General features: G+C 48.5%; 1 protein-coding gene across 1 annotated transcript; it reads left to right on the top strand.

The window, feature by feature from the left end:
* The first annotated feature begins 13,612 nt into the window (after positions 1–13,612).
* Positions 13,613–22,398, top strand: CMTM3 (CKLF like MARVEL transmembrane domain containing 3). Its single transcript, XM_040253435.1, has 5 exons — positions 13,613–13,919; positions 17,562–17,717; positions 18,688–18,783; positions 19,176–19,296; positions 21,249–22,398. The coding sequence occupies exons 1-5, from the start codon at positions 13,773–13,775 to the stop codon at positions 21,275–21,277; spliced, it is 549 nt and encodes a 182-aa protein (XP_040109369.1). The 5' UTR covers positions 13,613–13,772; the 3' UTR covers positions 21,278–22,398.
* The last annotated feature ends 142 nt before the right edge of the window (positions 22,399–22,540 follow it).

Raw genomic sequence — 22,540 nt, 5'->3', positions numbered from 1 at the left:
CCAAGTAACTGGAACCTAAAGCTTTTGCACAACAAAGGAAACCATCAACAAAGTGAATAAACAACCTACTGAATGGGAGAAAATATTTGCAAATGATATGATCAATAAGAGGTTAATATTTAAAGATATAGAAACAGCTCATACAACTATCAAAAAAAAACCTGATTTAAAAATGGGAAAGACTAGAGATCTCTTTAAGAAAATTAGAGATGCCAAGAGAACATTTCATGCAAAGATGAGCACAATAAAGGGCAGAAATGCTATGAACCTAACAGAAGCAGAAGAGATTAAGAAGAGGTAGCAAGACTACACAGAAGAACTGTACCAAAAAAGATCTTAATGACCCAGATAACCACGATGGTGTGATCACTCACCTAGACTAGACATCCTGAAGTGCAAAATCAAGTGGGTCTTAGGAAGCATCACTACTTTGTTAGCATCACTACTAACAAAGCTAACCGAGGTGATGGAATTCCAACTGAGCTATTCCAAATCTTAAAAGATGATGCCGTGAAAGTGCTGTACTCAGTGTGCCAGTAAATATGGAAAACTCAGCAGTGGCTACAGGACTGGAAAAGGTCAGTTTTCATTTCAATCTCAAAGAAAGGCAATGCCAAAGAATGCTCAAACTACCGCACAATTGCACTCATCTCACATGCTAGCAAAGTAATGCTTGAAATTCTCCAAGCTAGGTTTCAACAAACAGTACCTGAACAGAGAACTTCCAGATGTTCAAGCTGGACTTAGAAAAGGCAGAGGAACCAGAGATCAAATTGCCAACGTCTGCTGGATCATAGAAAAAGCAAGAGAATTCCAGAAAAACATCTGCTTCATTGACTACACTAAAGCTTTTGACTGTGTGGATCACAACAAACTGTGGAAAATTCTTCAAGAGATGGTAATATCAGACCACCTGACCTGCCTCCTGAGAAATCTGTATTCAGGTCAGGAAGCAATAGTTAGAACCGGACATGTAACAATGAACTGGTTCCAAATTGGGAAAGGAGCATGTCAAGGCTGTATATTGTCACCCTGTTTATTTAACTTCTATGCAGAGTACTTCATGTGAAATGCCAGACTGGATGAAGCACAAGCTGGACTCAAGATTGCTGGGAGAAATATTGATAACTTCAAATATGCAGATACCACCACCCTTATGGCAGAAAGCGAAGAGGAACTAAAGAACCTCTTGATGAAAACGAAAGAAAGTGAAAAAGCTGGCTTAAAGCTCAACATTCAGAAAACTAAAATCATGGCATCTTGTCCCATCATTTCATGGCAAATAGATGAGGAAACAATGTAAATAGTGACAGACTTTATTTTGGGGGCTCCAAAATCACTGCAGATGATTACTGCAGCCATGCAATTAAAAGACGCTTGCTCCTTGGAAGAAAAGCTATGACCAACTAGACGGTATATTAAAAAGCAAAGACATTACTTTGCCAACAAAGGTCCATCTAGTCAAAGCTATGGTTTTTCCAGTAGTCATGTACAGATGTGAAAGCTGGATCATAAAAAAAAACAAAACTGAGTGCTGAAGAATTGATGGTTTTGAACTATGGTGTTGGAGAAGACTCTTGAGAATCCCTTGGACAGCAAGGAGATCAAACCAGTCAATCCTAAAGGAAATCAGTCATGAATATTCATTGGAAGGACTGATGCTGAAGCTGAAGCTCCAATACTTTGGAGCCTGATGGAAAGAATTGACTCATTGGAAAAGACCCTGATGCTGGGAAAGATTGAAAGCAGGAGGAGAAGGGGACAAGAGAGGATGAGATGATTGGATGGTACCACTGACTCAATGGACATGAGTTTGAGCAAGCTCTGAGAGTTGGTGATGGACAGGGAAGCCTGGCATGCTGCAGTCAATGGGGTCACATAGAGTTGGACACAACTGTGTGACTGAACTGAAAAGATCTAAGTAGACATTTATGTATACACACACACTCACAGACATACACACACACTCACATATGTATACACAATGGAATATTACTCAGCTATAAAAAGAATGAAATTTTGCTATTTGCAACAACATAGTGGATATCAGGGCTTCCTGGGTGGCTCAGACAGTAAAGAATCTGCCTGCAGTGCAGGAGACCTGCGTTTGATCCCTGGGGTGGGAAGATTCCCTGGAGGAGGGCATGGCAATCCACTCCAGTATTCTTGCCTGGAGAATCCCATGGACAGAAGAACCTGGCAGGCTACAGTGAATGGGGTTGCAAAGAGTCAGACAGCTATCCTTCAATAACAAAATTTAAAGAAAAACAAGCATCAGACAGGACTGAGTGACTAAGCTCACAGCACAGTGGATATTGTGCTTAGTAAAAGAAGTCAGAGAAAGACACTGTATGTTATCACTTATCAGTGTAATTGAAAAAGTAAACAGGACTTCCCTGGTGGTACAGTGGATAAGAATCCACCTGCCAACTCAGGGGACACAGGTTTGATCCCTAGTCCAGGAAGAGCCCCCATGCCGAGGAGCAACTAAGCATGTGTGCCACAACTGCTGAAGCCTGCACATTCCAAGGCCTTCAAGCCACAACTAGCCAGCCCGCGCGCCCTAGAGCCAGCAAGCGGCTGCTACCAGGTTCATGCACCTGGAGCCTGTGCTCCGAAACAGGAAAAGCCACCACCACGAGAAGCTCGTGTACCTCAACTAGAGAGTACCTCCTGCTGTCTGCAACTAGGGAAAGCCTGCAAAGCAGCGAAGACCGAGCACAGCTGAAGTACAACAATTAATTAATTTAAAAAGTTTAACAATAAATTTCAAAATGAATGAATGTAATAAAACAGACTCCCAATAGAGAAAACAAATTAATGGTTACCACTGGGGTAGAGGTAGGGGATTTGAGTTTATAAAATAAATAAGCTACAAGGATATACTTTACAACAAAAGGGATATAGCCAATATTTTATAATAATTTTAAATAGAGTATAATCTATAAAAATATTAATACATACACCTGAAACTAATATAATATTGTAAGTCAACTAGACTTCAATAAAAAAAAGAACAAGGAAAAATATAGTGAAAGAAATGGAACCCATAGTTTCCTCAGGAGGTGGAGAATGGAGATAGATTACGAAGGGGCAGAAAGGAGCTTTTGGGAGAATGAGAAAGCTTTATAGCTTAACTGGAGGAAGTGGATACACAGGTGTATACATCTGTCAAAGCATCCAACTATATACTGAAGATCTGTGTGTTTCATCACAGGTAAATTTTATCAAAAAGCATGAGCTAGGGACTTCCCTAGTGGTCCTGAGGCCAAGATTCCACACTCCCAATGCAAAGGGTCTGCATTTGATCCCTGGTCAGGGAGCTAGAGCCCATATGCCACAACCAAGACCCAGCTCAGCTAAATAAGTAAATATTATTTTAAAAGCATAAGGTAAATATGAATGTGCTCATAATCCAATGGAAAAGGTGGACCTTCCTAAACTTCTCTGTGTAGCCACTCCTCTCAACCCCTGGCAGTGGCTCTCGGAGCAAAGTTTTTCCACACCCAATCAGAGAAGGCGCAATACACTAGCAGCCCCTCGTCATGCTGAAAAGAGGACCCCAAGTCAGGGATGTGGTCACCAGAGATTGCAGGAAGATACCCCTTCAGAGCAAAACCACACCAGGTATCTGCTAGGAACAGCCTGGGAGTGCACATATCACCTATGGAACTAGTAGCAATGAAGATTCTGAAAAATCCTAAAACGAGTACATTCAGAATAAAAATGGGGACTTCCCTGGGAGTCCAGTGGCTAAGACTTGGAGCTCCCAATGCAGAGAGCCGGGGTTCGATCCCTAGTCAGGGAACTAGACTCCATATTCTGCAACTAAGATTTCGCATGCTGAAACTAAAGATCTTGCATGTTGCAACTAAGACCCAGCACTGCCAAATAAATATTAAAAAAAAAAAAAGAATAAAGATGGATGCTGTGTCCATAAAACAAAAACTGTAATGGGTATGAAAATCTGTTTTTTCCACCAAATATCTCAGCTGATAGAGTATTAATTTTTTGTACATTTTCCAAAGCATGTTAATGAATGTTTATTTAGTATTTATATACACAGAGAAGGGAATGGGTACCCCCTCCTGTATTCCTCCCTGGAGAATTCCATGGACAGAGGAGCCTGGTGGGCTACAGTCCATGGGAATGCAAAGCAGCAGACACAACTGAGTGACTAACACTTTCACTTTTCATACTCCCCCAAAAAACTTCAGCAATTCTCCTCCTAAGCATATGTTCAACAGAAAATATTTATTTACCAAAAAGGCATTGACTGGCCTAATAACACAATTCATAATAGCCCCAAACAAGAGACTAGCCGAAACACTAGTAACCTTAGAATGAGTAAGCTGTGGTCTAGTCACACGACGATTGCCGTAAAGCATCAACAGCTGCATGCAATAAGGATGAATCTCATGAAATGCTGGACAAAAGTTGCCAGATACAAAAAAGCACACACTGCATAATTCTATCAACATAAAATTCAATAACTGATGGAACTAATTTTTAATAAAAAGAGTGTAAAAAGGGCAACAAGCTAATAGTTTTCTGGGGGGTGGGAGAAACATTTTTAAATTAAATAGAAGGGTTGGATACAATAGAAAATCAGTGCTCTGAAAAAATTAAGCCCAGGAAATTTCCCAGAAAGTAAAGCAAAAAAGCCAAAGAGATTATTTTTGAAGAACTTAAGAGAGACAGGGAGGATAAATTCAAGAGGTTGAACAATCATCTAAAAGAGATACCAGAAGGTGTGAACAGGAAAAAAAAAAAGTGGGGGTGGGGGGGAGAACACAAAGAAACAATAGGAAACGTTGTATTAATAAAAAAGCTAGTCTTCCGATGTAAAGGGGCCACCTGGTGGTGAGCAAGTTTACTGGAGAAGGATCCTCACATCACATTTCTTGGTGAAATATGGGAACTCTAAAGCTAAAGATGCTGGCCACCTGATGTAAAGAATTAACTCATTGGAAAAAACCCTGATGCTGGGAAAGATTGAAGGCAGGATGAGAAGGGGATGACAGAGGATGAGATGGTTGGATGGCATCATTGATTCAATGGACATGAGTTTGAACAAGCTCTGGGAGTTGGTGCTGGACAGGGAAGCCTGGTATGCTACAGTCCATGGGGTTGCAAAGAGCTGGACACGACTGAGTGACTGAACTGAACTGACTGAAAGATAAAGAAAATCCTTCAAGTTTTGAATGAGAGAAACCGTAAGTCTCTTGTTACTGACAAGAGGAAAATAGGAAATATCAAAGTTCATCCTGAATATTAGAAAACAATGAAGCAGTAGCTTCAAAACTGGAGGGAATTAGCAATTCAGAAAGCAAATAAAAATCTCCATCCCCTTCAGCCCAGGTAATGACTTTAACATTACCACTGACAAACATTGGCTAAAAAAATTAATTAATTAATTAAAACATAGGACTTCCCTGGTGGTCCAGTGGTTGGGAATCCAACTGATGCAGGGGACACAGATTCCATCCCTGGTCCAGAAAGATTCCACATGCTGTGCACATGCTAAGCCCGTGCGCCACAACTACCGAGCCCATGAGCCTTGAAGCCCGTGCTCTGCGACAAGAGAAGCCACCTAATGAGAGGCTTGTGCAGCAACTGAAGTGTGGCCCCCACTCGCTGCAACTAGAGAAAGCCCATGCACAGCGATGAGCAACCACAAATAAATAAATTTTTAAAAAATAAAAGGATAATACAACAAAAATGTTTTTTTTTAATTCTAAGAGAAGTCTTTTGTCTAATCCTTTATTTGCTTATTAAAAAAAGCAAAAGAAGAAAATGAAAAAAGAACTGCACCTCAGCCTTAGACATATCAACTTGAAATCTATGGTAAAATACCCATAAAATTTACCATTAGTGACATCTAGTATGTTCACAGTGTTCTGTAACCATCAACACAGATCTAGTTGCAGAATGATTTCATCACTCTAAAAAGAAGCCCTGTACCCATTAAGGCATCATTCCCCATTCTTTCCTCTTCCCAACCCCTGGCAACCAGTAACTTCCTTTCTGTTTTTATGGATTTGACTACTTTGGGTATTTCGTGTAAATGGAGTCATACAATATGTGACCTTTTGGGTCTGGCTTCTCTCAGCCTGTTTTCAACTTTTGTCAATGCATAGTATGTATCAGTACTTTCTCCTTTTTAAAAAGGAATGTTTAAAATTTTTATTGAGGTAAAGTTTATGTAATATAAAATTAACCACTCCAAAGTGAACAATTCAGTGGCATTTGTTACATTCACATACTTGATGTATGAAGAACCATACAATGTCTCATGAAGCAAAAGGCAATCAACAGATAATAATTCTAAGAATAACACAAATGTTAGGAGGATTAGAGGGAGATTTAGAGAGAACATTATAACCATGCTATAATAATACATGAAATAAATGGAAAGTCTTAGAGAAGAAATAGAAGATTATTTTTTAAAAGAAGCAAGAGGAAATTTTAAAACTTATAACAATAATCAAACTATGTAACTCACTGAATGGGCTTAATAGAAGATTGGAGGAGATGACAGAAGAGTCAGTGAACTTGAAAAATGTTCAGTAGAAATAATTGTGTTTCACAAAAGGGAGTAAAAAGATAAAAAGAAGAGTGTCTCAGGGACTTTAGAGATAATTCCAAAAGGTCTAACATTTGTATAAATAGGAGAAGAGAAAGTGAAGAGCCTCTTGATGAAAGTGAAAGAGGAGAGTGAAAAGACTGGCTTAAAACCCAGCATTCAAAAAACTAAGATCATGGCATCCGGTCCCATCATTGCATGACAAACAGATGGAAAAACAATGGAAACAGTGACGGACTTTATTTTCTTAGGCTCCAAAATCATTGCAGATGGTGATTGCAGCCATGAAATTAAAAGACGCTTTACTCCTCGGAAGAAAAGCTATGACCAACTCAACTCAGTTCAGTTCAGTTCAGTTCAGTCACTTAGTCGTGTCTGACTCTTTGCGACCCCATGAATTGCAGCATGCCAGGCCTCCCTGTCTATCACCAACTCCTGGAGTTCACCCAAACTCTTGTCCATCGAGTCGGTGATGCCATCTACATCTAGACATCTCATCCTCTGTCGTCCCCTTCTCCTCCTGCCCCCAATCCCTCCCAGCATCAGGGTCTTTTCCAATGATTCAACTCTTTGCATTAGGTGGCCAAAGTATTGGAGTTTCATCTTCAAGATCAGTCCTTCCAACTAGACAGCATTTTAAAAAGTAGAGACATCACTTTGCCAACAAAGGTCCGTGCAGTCAAAGCTATGGTTTTTCCAGTAGTCATGTATGGATGTGAAAGTTGCATCATAAAAAAAGCTGAGCACCAAAGAATTGATGGTTTTGAACTATGGTGTTGGAGAAGACTCTTGAGAGTCCCTTGGACAGCAAGGAGATCAAACTAGTCAATCCTAAAGGAAATCAGTCCTGAATATTCATTGGAAGGACTGATTTGGAAGCTGAAGCTCCAATATTTTGGCCACCTGATGTGAAGAACTGACTCATTGGAAAAGACCCTGATGCTGGGAAAGATTGAAAGCAGGAGAAGGGGATGACAGAGGATGAGCTGGTTGGACGGTGTCACTGACTCGATGAACATGAGATTGAGCAAGTTCTGAGAGTTGGTGATAGACAGGGAGGCCTGGTGTGCTGCAGTCCATGGGGTCACAAAGAGTCAGTCATGACTGAGTGACCGAATTTAACTGAACTAAAGAGAAAGTGTGGTGGAAAAAAAATTGAAAAAGTGATGCCTGACAACTTCCCCAGATTGGCAAAAGATATAAATTTACAATTTCATGTTCAGTAAATTCCAAATAGAATAAAATTTTAAAATCCATGCCCAGATACATCATAACTTTTTTAAAACTAAAAATTAAGAAAAAAAATCTGGAAAGCAGCCAGAGGGAAATGATGCATTACTTTTAGGAAAAGAAGAATTTGAATGATTAAGGATTTCTCAACAGAGACCACGGAACTCAGAAGGAAGTGGCACATTTTTCAAGTGCTGAAAGAAATTAGCTGTCAGTCTAGAATACTATCCAGTGAAATCATCTTTCATCAAGGAAGGCAAAATAAAGACATTCTCAAAAAGAGTAAAACTGGACTTTCCCATTGGTGCAGTGGATAAGAATCTGCCTGCCAGTGCAGGGGACACAGGTTCCATCCTTGGTCTGGGAAGACTCCATCTGCTGCAGAGCAGCTAAGCCTGTGCATCACAACCACGGAGCCCTCACTTTCAAGGCCGCTGAGCTTCCACTATGTATATTATGTATACATATATCCCCTCCCTCTTGAGCTTCCCTCCCACCCTCACTGCCATCCCATCTTGTCTCATTATCCTAGCTCATCCAGCTCATCACAGAGCATCGAGCTGAGCTCCTTGTGCTATATAGCAGCTTCCCACGCAGTTCAGTTCAGATCAGTCGCTCAGTCGTGTCCGACTCTTTGCAACCCCATGAATCGCAGCACGCCAGGCCTCCTTGTCCATCACCAACTCCCGGAGTTCACTCAGAGTCGCGTCCATCGAGTCCGTGATGCCATCCAGCCATCTCATCCTCTGTTGTCCCCTTCTCCTCCTGCCCTCAATCCCTCCCAGCATCAGAGTCTTTTCCAATGAGTCAACCCCTCTCATGAGGTGGCCAAAGTACTGGAGTTTCAGCTTTAGCATCATTCCCTCCAAAGAAATCCCAGGACTGATCTCCTTCAGAATGGACTGGTTGGATCTCCTTGCAGTCCAAGGGACTCTCAAGAGTCTGCTCCAACACCACAGTTCAAAAGCATCAATTCTTCGGCTCTCAGCTTTCTTCACAGTCCAACTCTCACATCCATGCATGACCACAGGAAAAACCATAGCCTTGATTAGATGGACCATTGTTGGCAAAGTAATGTCTCTGCTTTTCAATATGCTGTCTAGGTTGGTCATAACTATCTGTTTTACACATGGTAGTGTATACACATCAACGCTACTCTCTCAAGACATCCCATCTTCTCCTCCCTCCCTGTCACTGGTCATGTCCACAAGTCCATTCTCTGCGTCTGTGTCTGTATTCAATATTCAGTCTTTTTAAAAACTCATGGAACATTTACAAAAATTGACTATTAGGACACAAATACTAACAAATTAAAAAAACCAGAACATATGGAACTATTCTCTGAATAAAATAAATAAAATTAGAAACTAACCGCAAAGTACAGTCCAAAATGTATCTAATTAAAAATACCTCTTAAAAGTTATTCTTGGATTAAAGAAAAACTTGAAATTGAAACAACCAGCTAGCTGGAAATGGATTGAAAACTAGAGCAATATTTTGGGGATGTATCTGAAGTTATTCTCAGAGAAAAAAAAATATGGCTTTAAATCTCTTCATCAAGCAAAATAAAGGATAACACAAAAAACAAAATGAAACAAAAATTAGAGGTCAATTCTATTTATGAAAAATAGGCCAAAATCCCAAGTAAAGTACTAATAAAGTGAATCCAGCAGCTTACCAAAAGAGCAAAAACACCATGACTAAGAAACGCACAGATGTAAAGATGGTGAGCACTAGGGAGCCTACTACTGCCATTCACTAAATTTATAGAGTCAGGGAGAAAAACAGCAGGTTCTAAAGGAAAAAAAAATCTGTGTGACAAAAAAGCCAAGTCAAAGACAATTGACAAACCAGGAAAAATACTCATAACTAACACTCAAGATTAATTTTCTGAATAGATACACTCTTAGATATCAATTTTTTAAACCAGTAATTAATAGAAAAATATGCAAAGAATGTGAAAAGTTGGTTCTCAGAAAAGGAAATGCAAGTGGCTCTTACACATGTAAAAAGCTCAAGTTTGATCCACTCATAACTAGAGGAATGCAAATGAAGACTGTCCCCAGAGACCTCGGTGGCTAAACACCATTCTCCACTAAAAAGCACTTTTAGCTTCTTAGAAGAACAGCTGATCCTAGGGCTGGGATGGGGGGAATATAAAATGAACCTGAGAGCGCCTTATAGTGTCAGGAAATAAGAACATGGATGGGACTTCCCTGGCAGTCCAGCGCTTAGGACTTCACACTTTCACTGCAGGGGGCACAAGTTAGATCCCTGGTGGGGGAACTAAGATCCACATGCTTCTCAACATGGCCAAAAGAAAAAGAGGAAGTAGGGGGGGAAATGGATGCAGCATGTTAGATACAGAGGCTCCCACCCGAAGGAGGTAGGTCCTAACGGCCGAAGATGGAACTATGTAACCAACAAAATTAAGCAGCATAGTATTCAATTATAACGAAGAATAAGTTAAGATAAATAAGGGAATGAGGAAATATTCCTTACACAAAGAATATAAAAGGAAAAGGGCCACCCCACTTCATTCCAAGGCTGACATTTCTTAGTGCATCCTGTGTGACGGGTTCTGGGAGGGGGCGGGCCATGCGGACAGGCCCCCCGGGGAGCTCAGAGCCTGCCGCGGGTGCACAGTGGTCACAGGTCACCTCACGCAAGGGCACCCACCTGTCTCTGCTCACCCTCTCCTGGGCCGTCTCAGGCACTCTACTCAGTCCCCCTATTTTCTTTTTCCTCAGAACCCCTTCAGTATGACAGATATAAATTACATGAAATCCTATGCGCCCATTTTAAGTGTACAGTTTGGTGTGTTTTGACAAATGTAAGTTCCTGTAAAACCATCACCCCCATCAAAATAAAGAACATTTCCAGCACCCCAGAAAGCTTCCTCATGCCCCCAGGTAACCACAGATCTGACTTTTGTCACCATAGGTTCATTTCACCTGTACTAAAATTTCACCAAAATGGATTCAAAAGTATCATCCCTTGGAGTCTGACTTTCTTAATTCAACACAATATTTGCAAAATGCATCCATGTTGCTGCATGTGTCAATCATTTATTTCTTTTTATTGCTGAGAAGTATGCCATTGCATAAACATCCCATGGTTAGTTTATCCCTTTACCTGCTGATGGACCATGGGTGATTTCCAGTGGGAGCTATTAAAAATAGGCCTACTATAAACATCCATCTATAAGCCTTTGTAGAGACGTAAGCTTTCACTTCTCTTGGGTAAATACCTAGGAGTAAAATGGCTGGGTCATATGGTAGATCTCTGTTTAACTTTTTTTTTTAAGTTTTTTATTTAATCGAAAAAAGTTAATTTACAATGTTTTTCTGCTGTACAGGAAAGTGATTCAGTTATACACACATATATATATTTTCCATGTTGGTTTCCATTATACTTTATTAAAGGATATTGAATATAGTTCTCTGTGCTATGCAGTTGGACCTTCTTGTTTATTTATTCTATATATAATAGTTTGCATCTACTAATCCCAACCTCCGAATCCATCTCTCCTCCACCACCTTGGCAACTACCAGCTTGTTCTCTATGTCTGAGTCTTTTGTGTTTCATAAATAAGTTCATTTCTTCTATATTTTAGACTCCACATATAAGTGATATCATAAGATATTTGTCCTTCTCTTTCTTACTTTGTTCAGTATGATAATTTGTGGGTCCATCCATGTTGCTACAAATGGCATTATTTCCTCCTTTTTATGGCTGAGTAGTATTCCACTGTATATACGTACCACATCTTCTATATCCATTCCTCTGTTTAACTTTTTAAGAAAACTGTCAAGCTGTCTTTCAAAGTGGGGGTAACAATTTCCACCCTTACCTGTGTCTGAGAGTTCCAGTTGGTTCCCATCCTCACCAGCACTTAAATAGCAGCATCCCCCTTTACAAAACCATTTTGATAGGAGTATAATACAATGTGATCTCATTGTGGCTTTAATTCACATTCTAAGATGTCTAATGATATCGAACATCTTTTCATGTGCTTCTTGGATGTTCATATACCTTTGTTGAATTGTCTGTTCCAATCTTTGGCCCATTCTTTAAACTGGATTGTCTTCTTCTTACTGAGTTAGTGTTGAATAGTGTTTAATTAACATAGATCAGAACCAGGTCATCCTTTTTTCTGATCTTCACCTGACCACCTCCCAGAGAATTTGGGGTAAAATCTAAACCCCAAGGCCTGGTCTTCTACAGTCTGGCTCCTCCTCTTGTCTGATTAGCTCTTAGCTCAGTCCTTTCTTCCACACAGGCTGCTTGGCTGCTCTTTGAACCAGCCACTCATTTATTACCAGGAATCATCTTACTCAGGATTCTCTGGACACCTTAAGTGTTTACCCACCCACCCTGCCCCCTCAAACAATATCTGGGGTTTCCCTGCCTCTTGGGCTTCTAGCACTGGTGTGGAATGAATAAATAAATGACCCAATGACTCTTAGCTAGCTGGGAAGGTCCGGAAGTCTCCTTTGAGACAGTGACAATGTGGTTATGATCACAGAAGAATAAAGAGGAGTTAATCAGATAACATTTCTCTTCCTCATTATCTGATTCCAGGCAGAGGGGTCAACATTTACAAAGATCCCCTTGCAAGAAGCAGCGTGGAAGAGATAATCAGCTCTACAGGTGGGAGAGACAGAGCAAAGGGCAGCAAGGGGCTGTTTTTACTCTATACCAAGACCCTAAGCAAGATGGGAAGCTATCAAGGTCTTTGCAGGTGAGGAGAATGGAAGCAACTGTGATGGATGACTTAAGCATCCCTCTGTGGGCCAAGAGAGGAAGCAGAGAGGCCCCCTAAAGGCACCCTCACAGGACTTCCCTGGTGGTCCAGCCGATAAGACTGCTTTCCAGTGCAGGGGGTGTGGGTTTAATCCCTGGGTGTGGAACTAAGATCCCACATGCCAAAAAAGTAAAAAAGAAAAGAAAAAGACACCCTCACAACAGTCCAGGAAGGAGAGAGAAGTTGTCTGAAGTCTAGTGGAGGCTGTGGTGGTTAAGACGTGGACATAGAAGAAAGCTTAAGGAGGTGAAGACAGGGGTGGGAGGGGGGGATCTGGCTCTTAGGGGTAGAAGGGCAACTGGCACTGCCCATTGCAGAGGCTCAGGCGTATTAAAAATGTCTTGGGCGGGATCTTGGTCACACTGAACTCCATGGAGACATGTGTGTGTGCTGTGTAGGGGCTGGGGCTCCGAGGTCTAAGTATGGGAGTCCTCCCAGGATGAAGATGCGTGTGTGGCGTGGGGGGCAGGGGGCGCTGCCGAATCCAGGGCTGGGGCAGCCAAAGAAGAAACTCCAGGAGGCTGGGCAGGCCAAAGAGGAGTGCGGTGGCCAGTGGAGAGAGAGAAGGAGTGGGGCAGGGAGCTGACCGTGGGGGTCAAAGCCGCAGGAAGACAGAGTTTTCTCGCTCTTTGAAGGCCTAAGTTCCTGGGTCCCCAGCACGCATGGGCAGGAAGTTAGACGGGAGACAGCGAAAGCCGACAATCTTCTGGGCAAGGAGGGCTGGTTTGAGAGCTCCGACGGAGTGTTGGGTGGCGGCAATAAGAAGGTCTCCGGCTGCCAGGACAGGGGTGAGGGGAGAAGGCGGGGGTCTGAGAAAGCCCCGGGCCAGCGCGGGCTGCAGGAGTGCAGGCAGCCGAGGTTCGAGGGGTAGGAGGAGCGGAGGAGGAGGAAGGCGGGCGGAAGAGGGGAGAGGGGAGAGGAGGGGGCAGGAGTCAGGGAGGAAGGCTGCAGGCGAGGAGGCGAGAAGAGCCCAGCAAGGGAGGAGGGGAGGGGCGGGGCGGGAGTGGGGGCGGAGCGGCGGGGATGCGCCCCCGCGCCCTGCGACTCTAGCCCCGCTCTCCTTCCGCACAGTCGGGGTTTCCGCTTCCCTCCCGGGCGCCGGGTGAGAGGGAGCGAGGCCGAGCCTCAGCATCGGCCGCCGCCGCCGCCATGTGGCCCCCAGACCCGGAGCCCGACCCGGACCCCGAGCCCGCCGGCCGGTCCCAGCCCAGCGCGGCCCTTCCCGGGCTCCGTGCCCTCCTGCCGGCGCGCGCCTTCCTCTGCTCGCTCAAAGGCCGCCTCCTGCTGGCGGAGACGGTGAGTGCGGCGCCCACGGCCCCCTCCAGGCGGAGCCCGGCCCCCAGCGGCCGCCCCCGCCTGCAGCCCCCGGGCGTGGGGCTGGGGGCGCCGCCGTCTGCACGCCCGGGGTCCCGCCCGCCGGCCTCGCTCGCAGCCCCCCGAGTTGGGCTGAGTTGGGCAAACTTCCCCTGTTTGGGGTGGGCTCGTTGAAGCTGAGCCGCGCGCTGGTCGCAGGCGACGCGGGGGCCGCAGGGGAGCCCGGGGAGGGGGCTCACCGACGCGGCGGCCGGACCCCGGGGAGCCCAGCCCGGCGCTGTGTGACCTCCGGCGCCTCCGCCCTCTCTGGGCTCCTGGGACGGGCTGCGTCCCCGCATCTTCAGGCCTCCCTCACGGGCACCCCGCTCCGCAAAACCTCCCGCCACGCCCCGGCCGGGCCCGGGAGGCATCGGCCCTTCGCGACCCAGGGTGGGCCCACGGCTCCTTGGCTCGCTTCCTCGGGCGCAGGGAGGACCGACCCGGCCTCGAGCTGCTGGGCGGAAGCCAGAGTCGAGTCCCGACAGCCGGGAGGGGCGACCCCCCGGGATTGGGTGAGGCCCGGGCCACAAGGTTGGGGGGCGCGCAGAAACCTACCCCCACCCAGACTGCGGAGGGGCGGCCGTGGGGATGACTTCATCCCCCTCTTCCCCGCCCTCGCTGGGATCCAGCCCCAGCCGTCCCACCCTCGCTGAGCTCCTTCCTTCTTCCCGCACCCCCCACCCACGCCCGTCAGCCCTTTGTCTTCGGGACACTCTGAAAATCCCTCGCACTGTCGGCCTGTGGGGTTGGGGGTTGGAGCTGGCCTCCGTGGAGGGGAGGGAAGGGAAGGAAGACGCCTAGCGGGGAGGCGGGATGAGACAGAAGCACTTGTTACTTGGATCTCCAGCAATTTGATAACCCCTGTCATTATTCCCACTTTGCAGACGGGAAAGCTGAGGCCCCAGCGTCTAGGGGATTTGACCCGGATGAGTTGCGGGTCAGGTGACAGCATGGTTGAGAACAGCAGGGATCAGAGGAAGGACTCTGTCCCCACCTCTCTTTTGGGCTCCCAGGGGACAGATGGCAGGCGTCGGTCCTACCACCTCCTCCTGCCTCTGGGGTCAGCTCAGAGGTCACAAAGCCAGCACTTGTCCAACTCCCCACATGAGGCACCCGGATCCTAGACTCAGCCTACACTGCTGGGAGTCATCCCTTGGTTGGCCACTTTGCAGACTGATAGGAGCCACATTTGTGGAGAGAAGCCTTGAGTCCAAGGCCCACTGAGGGGACCCCAAACACACCCGACTCAGGCCCTCCTCCTGGGTGGAAGATGGGTGGCCAGAGCGTAGAGGAGGCCCTTGGCAAAACTGGGCACCAAGATCTTAGGTCCAGGTGGATGAAGAGGGGAGGAAGGACGGATGAGGGATGGGCACTGAAGAAGCAAGTGGAGCCAGTTGAGGTCACTCTGCCTCCTCAGGTCACCTCTGGCTGCCCCCAGGCCCAAGCAAGTGGGAGGCTGACATGGGCAGGAAGGGGGAGGAAGCTGCCACCAGGGATCCGGGGAATGAGGAACAGAATCAAAAGGGGGATCCCCAGAATCAGGCTCTGAGGGTAGGGGAAAGGAAAATGAGGGCCACAGATAACAGCCTTTGGCACAGGAAGTAGAGGATAGGGTTGGGCCAGAGTCCCGTGGCCTTGTCTTCTTGGGAGGCTCCAGCAGCCTCTCAGCACATCTCTGTGCCTCAGTTTCTCATCTGTTCAAGCTGGGCTCAGCTACCTCCGTTGTCGTGTTCAGAGCAGACTCCCGTGCTCTGCAACTCATTTGTCTGAAGTCACCATGGTGCCCCCTGTGGGGCATCTGGGTGTCATCCCTCCCGACCCCCACCCCCCCACCGCCTGCTCTGAGCTACTCAGCTATGGACGTGCTCAAACCCAGCCAGAGTTCCGAAACCAGAACGGAAAAGGGCCAGCAACCACGGAGCAGGATTGCTTAAGAATTCCACATGTGGAGTCAGCCAGACCAGAGTTCAAATTCTGATGCCCTTTTATTAGCTGTATGACACTGAGCAAGCTACTTCATCTGTCTTAACCTCACTCTTCTCATCTGCAAAGTGGGCTGTGAACGGCACTGGGTGCACGGGTGGTGGTGAGGAGCTCTCACAAGCCTCGTCAGACCCTGGGCCCTGTGAACAGCCCCATCAAACCTGTCTGCCCTTCCCAGTGCACGGTCTGCGGAACTAACCGGGCCTTGGCATCTTCCCGCATCAGTTGCCAGTGCTGCATAAAACATCTCATTCTCAATCAGTTCCTCATGACACCTTGCCCCTCCTTCCACAAAGGCGGGACCTGTGATGCAGCAGGGCATGCAGTGGCAATGTCACCACTCCCTCTCCCTCTGGATGTTTCTTCCTTATTATGAAAATTTGAAAATATACAGCAAAAACATATGCCTACCAGTTATCCATTTGGTAACACTTTGCCTTATTTGCTATTTACTTTCTCTCAAATCTCTTTGCGACCTGGCTGACTCTTTGCAACCCATAGTCCATGGCATTCTCCAGGCCAGAATACTGGAGTGGGTAGCCGTTACCTTCTCCAGGGGATCTTCCCAACGTAGGTATCAAACCCCGATCTCCCACATTGTAGGCAAATTCTTTACCAGCTGAACCACAACGGAAGCCCAAGAATACTCTAGTGGGTAGCCTGTCCATCCCTTCTCCAGCAGATCTTCCTGACCCAGGAATCGAACTGGAGTCTCCTGCATTTCAGGTGGATTCTTGACCAACTGAGCTTTCAGGGAAGCCCCTCTCACGTATCTCTCTGTCCATCAATCCATTTTCTTAACTTTTTTATACTTTATTTTTGGTTGCACTGGGCTGGCTTTCTCTAGTTGTGGTGGGCGAGCAGAGGCTACTCTTCATTGTGGTGCCTGGGCTTCTTGCTGTGGTTTTGCTTGTTGCTGGAGCACAGGCTCTTGGTGAATGGGCTTCAGTAGTTGCAGCACACACAGGCTCAGTTGCTCCTTGACATGTGGAGTCTTCCTGGACCAGGGATCAAACCAGTGTGCCCTGCATTGGCAGGCAGATTCTTATCCACTGTACCACCAGGGGAGTCCAATCCGTTTTATTCTTGGTGCATCCAAAGTAAATTGCAGACATTGGTACATTTCAACTCTTGAATACTTCAGCAGGCATATTAACTAAAGTGCCAGATTTGTATCCTGTTTTTTCATGTAAATTCTTCACTCATTGAAAAGCACAGATACTGGGTTTGGGGTGTAATTTTCTGAAGCTGGCTCTTGCTTAGTTGACTGCCTGAGAGAGTGTAGGTTTGATTGTCCCCTGTGGAGCACCATCTGGGTTGGGTGGATTCTGCTACAGAGCCGCAGGGGTGGGTGGCAGGGAGGTAGCCTTCTGGGGTACTGGACGCTGTGAGAGGCTGGGGCTTCCTCATTGGGTCCTGGCAGGGAGCTAGCCTGAGTCTGGGTGCAGGGCCATGCCCAGAGGCACTGGGGGCAGCATCCTGTGAGTTCTAATCCTGCGGCTGCAGAACTGGGCAGGTCACTCCCTGCTGGAGCCACCTCTCTTCCTGCCTGCAGGGTGGGGCTGTGCACAGGCCCTGACCTCTCCCTCCTTCGCCTCCCAGGGTCTCTCGTTCATCATCTTCGTCTGCTATGTGGCGTCCTCAGCATCTGCCTTCCTTACGGCGCCCCTGCTGGAGTTCCTGCTGGCCCTCTGCTTCCTCTTTGCTGATGCCATGCAGCTGAATGACAAGTGGCAGGGCTTGTGCTGGCCCATGATGGTGAGGGCTGGGGCCCCAGGAGGAAGGGGTTGGCTGGCCCTCAGTCTCCCTTTCAAGTCACTGGAGGCTGTTTGTAGCTAGTTGGAACCTGTTGGGTGGGCCCGGCCTCAGATGATCCAGGCCTCACAATGCAGCAGCCAGGGGACCCAGAGCAGGTGGCCTGCCTCCTGGGCCTCCAGGGTCCGTCTATGAGGCTGTGAACCCAGATAGCATTCTCACCCTTGGCCATCAGGTGGCGCTGGTGCTCCCAGCTGGGCCTTTCGGAATGAGCCTCAAGCCGCAGGAATTCTAGCCATTTCCATATGGGGCAGGGCGGGTTAACTGAGGACTCGCAGGGCTCCCCCAGATCTCAGCCATCTGGCAACTCATTTTATCACCTGGGAGGGCCCAGAAACCCACCCTGGACTTTGCTGTATGAAATGAGTCAGAAGGAACAGCAAAGGTACACTTGAGACACTTGAACCCTGGTCTCCAGCTTTCTCCCCTGCCCCCATTTTAGGGATCAGCAGGTGCAAACTGTGCTACCTAAATGGACCTGCCACAAGCATGTGGCAGAGCAAGACCGGTGACCAGATCTCACTATTGGAGAGCCAGAGGGAGCGGGTGATAAGGGTTCCAACTTCTCCCTCCCCACCAGAGGGGCCAGGCCACAGGGTGGGCTGCAGCCTGGTCCATACCGTTGTCCACCTGTCAGAGAATGGCAGGCAGGAGGCACCTGGATGGGGCAGGGGTAGAGACTGGAGGAGGACCAGGGCGTGCAGGTGGGGCCTGGAAGGGGGAGTGCGTGGAGGCTGGTCTGGGGGCCCCGTCTATGTCCCGGATCTGACAGTGGGATTCCAGCCCTGTCCTTGGCACACACTGCCCTTCTGAGCCCCTCTCTCCTGCCTCAGCTCCCCATGGCCACCTTCCCATGCTGTGTGCCCCACAGCAGGGAGCTCACAGCCGTGTGACCGCACCCCTGTCTCCCCAGGACTTCCTCCGCTGTGTCACAGCGGCCCTCATCTACTTTGCCATCTCCATCACAGCCGTGGCCAAATACCCAGATGGGGCTTCCAAAGCAGCCGGGGTGAGTTGCTCCCCAACTTCTGGGAAGGGGGGGTGCCCCACTCATGTTTACCCCACTCCTAAGTGGGTACCCCTCCTAACTCCTTGGGCACAGTCTGCTTCTGCTGAGGTATCTTGGCCTTTCATCATGGTTCTCAGCAATGCCACAGTCCTCTGGTTGAAGACTGACTCTGCCCAGAATTTAGAAAGGCTGTTGGCCAAACCAAATGAACAGCTCGATTGCCTATCTGTCATTAACGGGAGGGGGGTCTGTGCCCGCCATTCTGAGCTGCTTATCCAAGCAGATGAAGACAAGCTATGGGCACAGGGCGGCAGCTGCCCGGGGCAGCCTTCCCCTTCCCAGGCTCCCTGCTCCTGCTGACACATGCCATCCACCCCACCTGCCTCCCACAGGTATTTGGCTTCTTTGCCACCATCGTGTTTGCCATTGACTTCTACCTGATCTTTAACGACGTGGCCAAATTCCTCAAACAAGAGGACTCCACACACGAGACCACAGCTAATAAGGCAGAAGGTGGGTGGCCACCCTGTGGGTTCCACCAAAGAACTGGGCTTGTCACCTGGGATGGTTGCTTCGGGGCCCCTGCCCTCCCTTGGGGGCTCTTGGCTAGTTTAAGGCTGGAGAAAGAGCATTTCCTCTCTCCCCGTGGGCAGGAAGTGTGTCCACAGCATGGTTCTAGTATCTCTTCATGTGGCACTGATGATAAAACTGCTCCCCTCCGGGAAACACACGGTTCTCTGGGGCTTTGGCCTCTCCAGGAAGGGCACGCTGAGGGCACGCCTGGCACCTCCTCGCCTCACGAGACCACTCCTAGGCGCTGTCCACTGGGCTGCAGAGCGGTCACCGGTCCCAGAGTAGCACCCCCGTCTCCAGTCGTGCCTGCCCCCCAGCTTAAAGACCAGCAAGCCAAGCTCTTATCCACAGCACCCAGGCAGATACAGGGCAGCTTGGGCTTGTTTTATCCAAGGATGGATATTTTTTATATCCAGGGAAAAGTGCCACAGACTTTCTGGCCTCCTCTAGCCATCCTTCGGCTCAGCATGGCTGTTGTGCCATTACCTGACCTAAAAAGAAAGGAAAAACCTGCAAGCTGGATGGCTGGTTTTTCCATCCGTGACAGCACCCATACCAACACGTCACATCCTTGGCGTGCATGTGTGCAGCACAGGGGGGGCCTTGAGGGACATGCCCAGAGGGACCAAGCCAGTCTGAAGCTTGTGATCTCTCAGGGCTTCCTCAGCCGCAGCCTGGGGCTTTCCTGCCCGGGGCGGCCATCAGAGGAGATAGAGGTCCCTGCCCAAAGGGGCGGGACCTGGAGGGGCAGTGGAGGCTCCCACACAGAAAGGCAGGGACGCCCAGGAGCTGACCTGGGATGGAGGGCCCAAGCTGTTTACCTGCCTGTTCCACTCCAGAACCCCAGGCAGGCTTTAAATGGACAGACAGATGTCAGCTCCCTGCAAGTGAGTAAATCGGATGTTTGGCTCAGCACAACTCTTCCCCCAAGCCTGCTGTCCCCGATCCCTCCCAGCCCTTCTGTCAGCATCTGTTGACCTAAACACCTGCTGAGGCTGCCGTGTGCTGGGCCCTAGGGATGTGCAGATGGGCAGGCTAACTACCTGCCCTCAGGGAGTGGAGAGGGCAGGAATCACACCCAGAGAGAGAGTGGTGGTGTACACGCAGGGCATGAACAGGGAGCAGGAGGAACCCGAGTTGACATCAACTATAACAGCAAAACGAGGGCTCACAGAGGTGGAGATGAAGCAGCCAAGGGAGCACGCATCCTACGGGCCAGCTCGGAGGCTGTGGAGGCGACCCGAGCTGGGTTTTGACAGATTTGTAGGAGTGTGCAGGCAAAGTAAATGGGGCAGGGGGAGTGAGGACAACAGACTGTAAAGGGCAGGTGCCCCTGTCCGGGTGAGGTGTTTCTGGAACAGGTGGCCATGCCCTGTGAGGATCAGCAGTGACCCAGGGCGGGACAGAGACAAGGCGGGCTTTTGCGGGGCTTCTTTCCACTAAGGGCCTGCTGTCCCCAGGCAGGTGACATTGAAATTCCTGGGGCAGGGGAGACTGAAATGGCTAAAAACAAGCTTCCTGCTTTTCCAGTATGTTTTAGTTTCTCAAACAGCCAGCCCCACTGCAGGCTGGGGGGCGGCGGGGGAGCGGTGGGCGGGGTGGGGGGGCTGTGGTGGGGTGCAGATACACAAGCCTGCCGCCTGCAGTGAGAACAGCCAGGCAGATTGGGAGGGCCTGGGGCCCCAGAGGAAGGGGCATCTGGGTTCCCTGCCTCCCTTCTGCTGCAGCCTAGAGGGTCCCAGGCACTCACAGTCCCCACACCAAGAAGACACCACCATCAGCTGTTGTGGCCTGAGCCCAGGGTTCCAGCTGACAGCGCCTCCTTGGAGTCGGCTCTCAGGTACCACTGGCCCCAGAACTCCTGCCAAGCGTCCTCTCTGCTTTCCTTTCAGAAGAGAATTCCGACTCTGACTCTGACTGAAGACCTGCCCTGCCCTGGCACCTGAGCCACGCGGGCCTCCGCTCCTGCAATTTTTGACCAGGCTGGCCAGAGTGTGGCCAGGGAAGCCTGTGGGGAGGGAGGCTGTGATTTCTCAAGCAGCAGTGGGAGCTGCTGACGGAACAGGCCTCCTTACAGCCCCAAGCAACATTCCTGAGCACTGCCCCCCACCCCATACACAATGGCAACCCTTGGCTTAGCACTGTCCAGCCTCTCTGCTGTGAGGGCATTGTGAATATTCCGCCCCTTCTCATTTCTACCCTAGGACCTTAAGCCCTTTAACCTCTCTGCCAAAAATAAGCACAGGGGACAGAGCAGATGGAGCCTTGTTTACCCCATCACAGGGGACCCTTCATGCTGTGGTGGGTGTGGGGGAGAGAAGCAAGACTGCCACAAGGCCAAGCCCTGGGCCCCAGTGGTTTCTGTCTGCGGCTGGGGCCCCTGCTCATGCCAGGCACTTTGTCAATAATGATCCTCCCAAAAATTCTTTTGTTCAAGGAGCACCAGTTCCCTCTTCATTCTTGAAGTAGGGAGAAAACTAGCCTCTACCCTGCGACCTAGGAGAGAGTAGGTCCCATTGCCCACCTCACACTTTTGGAGACCAGGACCATGACTTCAGGTGATGTGCCTATTCTGGGTGTACGACTGTTTCAAAGCAAAGCTCATAGACTAGCTTACCAGGTCCAAAAGATTGAGGGCTCCAAATAACAAGTGGCAGCAACAGCGCCCGGGGCAGCTGGGCAGGCCCAGCCCAACCCTCTCTTTCCTGGGGCCGTCAGCAGGTGAGCGGCTCCCAGGCCCTCAGGACAATGTACTTCTGGACACCTGACCCACATGAGGGGTGAGACGTGCCTTCTGTGTTCACCTAAGGACCTTATGCTGTGCATATATCTTCAATAGGATTTTGTTACTTTATGATTTTTTTTTTTTTAAACACAAAAGCAGCTTCTTCAATGGCATTTCCTGTGACCCAAGAGACCTTGTGAATGAGCCAGAGTTCTGGACCCATGTTTTGGGCATTTGTAGTCTTTTCTTCTTCTCTTGCATGTGAATCTCCTGTCCTGAAAAAAGCCATCATGGATTAAACCAGACTCACTTCCTGCTTGGAGTGTGTGTGTTTGATAATAACCTTATACACCAGAGCAACGCTGTCAGGTGAGATGCATCAGCACGGAGTGGTCCCACGCACCACATGGATCCTGCGTCTGCAGGCTACAGCAGCAATGCCCGCGCACTTGCTCCCGC

Source organism: Oryx dammah, unplaced genomic scaffold (genome assembly GCF_014754425.2).
Source record: "Oryx dammah isolate SB20612 unplaced genomic scaffold, SCBI_Odam_1.1 HiC_scaffold_13, whole genome shotgun sequence".
In the NCBI taxonomy this organism is placed as follows: Eukaryota; Metazoa; Chordata; class Mammalia; order Artiodactyla; family Bovidae; genus Oryx; species Oryx dammah.
This window is presented reverse-complemented; position numbering and strand designations above follow the sequence as displayed.

Coding starts and splice junctions, on each gene's coding strand:
- CMTM3 (XM_040253435.1), top strand. CDS start 13,773: ATGTGGCCCCCAGACCCGGAGCCCGACCCGGACCCCGAGCCCGCCGGC. Junction 13,920..17,561: donor GCCTCCTGCTGGCGGAGACG/GTGAGTGCGGCG, acceptor TTCGCCTCCCAG/GGTCTCTCGTTCATCATCTT. Junction 19,297..21,248: donor CACAGCTAATAAGGCAGAAG/GTGGGTGGCCAC, acceptor CTTTCCTTTCAG/AAGAGAATTCCGACTCTGAC.